Here is a 6,201-nt window from a genome sequence, read left to right on the forward strand (position 1 = left end):
ATATGCATCCACATCCGCCTACATTTTCGGAATTTGGAAAAAGAAAAAAGAAAACATATGCAATACTGATCGCTCGCGCCGCCCAAAAAAAAACATATTGAAATGCAATGAAATCATGCATTGCACTGTGGAAAGCTACACAGCCTTGGTAACACCTTGTTGCATGGCTGTCAAAGGCTGTCTCATGGTTATATGTGACAGAGACAACTTCCTGCCACTAGACAGCATCGGGTCATTCTCGTTCCCGTACATGTCGAAATCGCTCTTGCCCATCTCAACCGGTGTAACAAACGATTCCGTGTACTCATCCTCGGATCGATTGTCCGTGGCGATTCCGGAGTCCTCCAAGCCTAGCGTGTTATACTCAAACCTAGTGGCTGTTAGGCGCCGGCGTCCTTCGTCATCGTCATCATGATCAAAAACAGATACTTCGCCCAGCGACCTATCTATTGACGGGGATTCGCTTTCTGTGTTGGTGTAGGCCATACTTTTGCTCATCAACTGAATCTGCCGACCCAGACTTCTCACCTGGGCTTCCAATGCCTCCCTCGCTGAGCGCTCCGTTTCGAGGAGGGCCATCAAGTTTGTATAATGTTCAAACGTGACGGATCCGTGGCGACCTTTTGGTGTCACATCTATACCTTGTGGTGGTGCTGACAAAAAGGCTGGCCGAGTCTCCCCGTCTGCAGGTGACAAAATTGTTGCCCGAGGAGTTGCTTCATTGATATCACCAAATGTCATCTTCGATGCATCAGAATGCCGGGTGGACGGTCGACTCGTACTTTGCCGTGGCTCATCTTGAAGACCAAAATCGCCTGGCTGTAATTGCATCGAGTGTATGATGTGTTCGGGAGTCTGCAGCTGCACTTGTCGTGGTCCTCCTCCAGGCGAACGAGTCTGCGTGTTTGACGGCTGGCGTAGTGCGGGAATACTCTGTCCAAGTTGGAGAACGATGCCCTCCAATCGACTCATGCGTGTTTCAAGGCTACTAACTCTGCTGTCCAAGCTAACACGTTCAACAGACACCGAGGGATCAGTCGTTTTGGCAGTGTCCGTTGGCGTCTCAGCCCTCGGCTCTACTGGATCTACTGGGATAGTCTCGTCAGGTGTTGCGGCCCTGTCCTGAGCGGACGGGGTCAACTCTTCTTCTTCTTCTTCTTCTTCCTCAACTTCACCCGAAAGCAGATCCTCGATTTCGTCGTTTGCCGTAGTCGATGTAGGCGACATGAATGGTGCGACATAACTTTCTCTCCAGTATCGTATTTCGGCACTGCGACGACGAACAACACCCTGAGAGGCAAGTTCAAGGCTGGGCATGACGGACAAACTCCTCGATCGTCGCTTCAGGCCACGGGCATCACTGGAGACTGCACGGCCAATCTCACTAGGATCGTCACTGAGCCCAGCCATCCGAGTTCCGCGGTCTTGAGAACTGGCAGGTCGGGGGGAGAGTCCTGCGAGCTTTGAACCTCCAGCCCATCTAGGGCTAGCCGGGTGTGTTGCAGGTTCATACGGTGCAGAATGTTTGCCAGACAGCCTCACATCAGTATTCATGGAGTTACGGGCGCTCTGAATAGCCAAGACATCATCTGGACCAATCGAATGGGACCGTAGAGCGCGGTCGTACTCGGTAATGGGCATTGAGAAGGAGCGGTTGGGTTCGACACTCTTCTGGTTTGACCGTTCCCATGTTGGGTCCTGATGAATTGGAACATTAGCTTTCTGGTCAGTGGTGGTTTGTTTTGGAAAATCAACTTACGCTTCTATGTTGTTTACTAGGTGAATGGCTGGTGGCCTCAGAGGCCTTCTGGCCAGCCAAGCGGCCCTTGTCCTTGGCATCGACTTTCTTCTTCCTCCCAAATAGCTTGCTGAAGGCTGACTTAAGAGTCGACTTTTTGCGTTGCGGCTTGCCGGCTGTGCTGTTTCTGCGGTCGTTTTCCTGGTTTGACGGATGGGTGTACTGGTGAGGTCTTGTGCCCGAAGACTGCGTCACGATGGAATCTGGTGGTGGGATTGACACCAAAGCATCGGACTGTTGGTGTTGAATTAACGGATCCATATTGCTAGAAGAGCCGGTTGTAAATCGAGTCATTTGCTGACTCTGGTTACTGCTCGCGGCATCTTGAAAGACCAAGACGGGTTCATTTGAGGTGCCGTCGCCACCACCCGTCACCATCGCAGCCTGTTCCCGCATGTGGAATTCCTCATCCATCGGATCAGGTATAGGAATTGGGCTGGAGATCTGGCCCCGGATGGATTTAGATGAAACTCGAGGTCTGTGGCCATTGCCAGCAGTAGCAGCAGGCTTCCATGGCATGATGTGGGAAACCGGTGCTCACGGAAATGAGCAACAAAGACGAAACTTGATGAATATCACTGTACTTGACGCTCGTACCAGCGGGGACGTAGACTAAAAGGGTCGCAATATCATAAAGGCAGCTCTGACAAAGAGTCGGCTGACCGAAGGTGAGAGAGAATAAAATAAAGAAAAAGGGCGTTCGACTCTGAGTTTGGTTTGGCGAGACAAAATCAATGCGACACTCCTTCCTCAGCTTGCCACATGATATGAATGACACGCAACAAGAGTTCAGTTCAGTCCAAATCAAGAAAGGGAGGAGCGAACAAGAGCTGTATTAGCCAGCGGACAGATGGACAGGTCAAGACGGAGACGAAGACGGCAGACGGAGGCAAGGCGAACAAGTAATAAAAGTAAAACTCAAAACGCGAAGACGCAGGAAACAAATGATCCAAAAACGAAGGTAAGAAAGAATCTAGACGAGGCAGATGAGGAGCGGTCGAGTCATGATTAACAAGCGTACATGAGTAGTGCAGCTGCAGGTCATCTGGCGATGCGCCTCTGGATTGTTTGGCGTTGGTTCTTCGTTGTCGACGACTGGGTTGTAAGTTGAAATAGAACCAAGACAAAGACGACAAAGGAAGACGAGGGTGTGTCAACGGCAGGGTACCAAGGACGCAAAGCAAACAGGTGGGAGAGGGAAAAGAGAAAGGGCAAAAGGCGGCAGGATGAATGGTGTGGAAAGAAGGTAGCTACTGTACTTGTATGCAAATGATCAATAATGTACGGAGTCTATGGAATTGCTCGGTCGACAAGTTATGTCAGGTATTATTATGGATGTCGCCGGCGGATGAATTGACGATTGGCGGGGGGCAAGGCCAAGGCCAAGACCAAGACCGAGAGAAATCAAATCAAATGGGCAAGCTGACAGGAACCAGACAGACATCAGGCACACAAGGCCAGACAAGGCCAGACCAGCCAGGAACAAGAGAGGCAAAGGAGCAAAAAGAGGTGAAACATGGCTGCCGCGTCTGGGGGCACGGCAGGCATGTTGATGCCACTGCCAGCAGATGAAGCTGGGCCATGGATGGATGGATGGACTCAAGGATGGACTCCATGCCATCAAATGGCATTTGAGCCATCCGACTGCAGGAGGACTCCAGGAGTTGCAGACGAGGTGAGCGAGTGAGAATAGAGAGAAGCGACATGGACGGCACAACAAGGCACATCAGGCACAGCATCGCATGGCACGATCCAATACAATCCAATACAAACACCAGACCAGACCAGATGTTGACATGACAAGACATGACAGCCAGTGGGCCAACCGAGTTTGGGCTTGGTCTTGGGCTGGCTTGGGCTTGGGCTTGCTTGGATGCCATGCCATGCAGCGCGGTGCATGATGCGACGTGCATGCCAGACGGTCCAAAGTGGATGCACACTGACGAGAAATGGAGTGAAATGGAGTGAAATGGAGTTTGGGAGGTGTCTGGACTATCGATTGACTGGCGCGCCGGGCTATCAATTGATGGAACAGAGACGAGAGATCCATGTCAGCCGTGAGGAACGAGGGGGGGAGAAGTGGGAGAAGAGCAACGCAACACCGCAACACCGCAACGCTGTCCAATCCGCAGCCAAAGACTGGCGATGGCCGAGTCTTGGGACGACCGGGGGGGCGGCGCCATCGAGAGATGGAGTCGAGGCGAGGTCGAGTGTCTGGTGATGATCGGGGGCGCAGTTGAGGCGGGATCAATCACCGCCATCGTCTTTTTTACATGTCACAAGATGAATGTTCAAAAGCATGCATTCTGTACAGTTTATTGTACAATACAATTACTTTCTACTGAGTACCTATTTCCTGTGCTGTACTGTAAGTATTCAAAGTCATCAAGACCAGACACGTCAATGGTCAATCGGCCAGTGTGATAGCCGAGAGGGTCAGATGAGGGGCATCACTGATGACAGCACTTGAGTGCAATTAAATTGCAACAACGAACAGACCAACCTTGCAAGTTGTGGCTGGGAATGAATTCAACTCCCATTGCCACGCCACTTGCACCAATGAGACAAACCCCATCAAAAGACTACTATACTCATGCTACAAAAATCAAGAATGAAAAATAATCCACCCACCTCTATTCACAACCCATCCTCCAGCCCATGTCTCACCCATCTTCACCAGCTTCACCAGCCGCACCAGGAACAAAAGCAACACCACAACTCTCACTCACATATGCATGTCTCTCCGGTGTCCGAAAACAGGCCCCCATCCCCGCCCCCCCCCAGTCCGTCCCGAAAGTTCCAAGATCCCTCCAGCAAGCATCACCCTTGCACGTCCGCCGTCAAGTTTGCAACGCCAGTTGTACAAGAACGCAACTCTCCTCTAAACCAGGTCCGAAATCGCCAACGACATGCATTTACCATCGCACACGCTTACTGAGCGGACAAATTGCCAGGGTTTCTTGCCTCAGATATACCACCAACCACAACCAACAGTCCATGATACATGCATCAATCTGCACAAGTTGCGCCAAAAACCCATATCTCCCACCTCGACACATGCACGCCTGCATTCTGTCAGCAATGCGAATTGCGCCAGACACCTTGACTGTTGGGGTCTGAAGTGCTTGACCGTCCATGCATTTCTTACCCGCCGGACTGGCCGAGTGAACAGAGACATGGACAGACGTAACCATCCACCGGCTCGGAGAGTGTCCATGTTTCCAACTGGGCCGGAATTTTGAAAAATCGCCTTGTTCCTCTCAAGCTCGTAAATGTGACTGGCTACTGACGCTCCTCAGATGCAGGTTCACGCCTCTGATAGGCCATTCTCTTGCAGACAGTGTCTCAGATTTCACACTTTGGGACAAAAAAGTAAGACGACGGCTAGTTCACCGTTTGTCTTTCCGATTCATCCATCTGTCCATTAAGCTGATTTTTCTGATTCTGATAGTGTCCATAGATGTTACTGTATTGACAGGCATCTTTAACATTTACTAACAGTAAAAGTCAAAGTCCCTAAACGGCAACTAACCTGCCTCTATGCCACCCTGATTGGGCGCCTCTCATTACACTCGCTAAACGTCCATCACCACAAGAACCAACTTCTTAAATTCACCCAAAATCACGTAAAATTCAAACAAAAACCCACGATCCGCTACTCCGTTCATTAATCAGACATCGTGCAGTTCGCACAATCACCCAGATACCTCGCTCCAAGCCACCCAACCCCCCAACAAAGGTCAAACGAAAGCCACCCCAGCTGATGTGCAGGCTGCCTCAGATGCGAGACCCGTGCACAAGTGCCGCAGAAACCGTCAACACAGCATCTAACACCGCTGCTACAATGTATTGTCCGAAACTCCGTCAAAAAAGAAAGTATTGTTTGAAAACGTCCCCATGTAAAACTATTCAGTGTCAATAGACATGCGAATTACTGCAACCGAGGCTGTCTGTTACAAATCACAAGATGGAAGGGGAATATGGCTGTGGAATTGTTCATGCTAGATGGGCCTGAGTGAGTCGTTGCTTTCATGCCCAACCTGTTCTTGCACCTGATTGGTGTGCTTCTTCATCTACTATCCCTGCCAAATTACCGTCATCAGCTATGCGCCATCTTCCCAGGACCGTCATACAATGCTCAATCAGCATGAGAGATCACCAAAACTTCCCGCAACTGTCCAAGAACAGTCTTTTTAGTTCTGGTTCCCTATCTCGAGACGCCTCTAAGCCTCCCGCACATCCAGTTCCACTGGGATACTACCTGAAACCGGGACCAGGATAGCCCACCCCTCGTCCCGACTAACAAGTCACAACCCTGTTTGGGTTTCCAAAAAGGCGGTAATCTGATCACCTAGTTCCCTCGCAACCTCGGTCGATGGCCATCCCAAGCCTTCTTCTTTCCC

At 50.7% G+C, this 6,201-nt stretch overlaps 1 protein-coding gene across 1 annotated transcript; it reads right to left on the reverse strand.

Moving 5' to 3' along the window:
- Positions 1 to 135: 135 nt before the first annotated feature.
- VFPPC_13374 (hypothetical protein) lies at positions 136 to 2,317 on the reverse strand (the record flags this gene model as incomplete). The annotated part of the gene is made up of 2 exons (XM_018291151.1): positions 136 to 1,698; positions 1,760 to 2,317. 2 exons carry the CDS (start codon positions 2,315 to 2,317, stop codon positions 136 to 138), a joined length of 2,121 nt encoding a protein of 706 aa, XP_018147071.1.
- Between the last annotated feature and the right edge of the window lie 3,884 nt (positions 2,318 to 6,201).

Source organism: Pochonia chlamydosporia, chromosome 2 (assembly GCF_001653235.2).
Source record: "Pochonia chlamydosporia 170 chromosome 2, whole genome shotgun sequence".
Classification (NCBI taxonomy): Eukaryota; Fungi; Ascomycota; class Sordariomycetes; order Hypocreales; family Clavicipitaceae; genus Pochonia; species Pochonia chlamydosporia.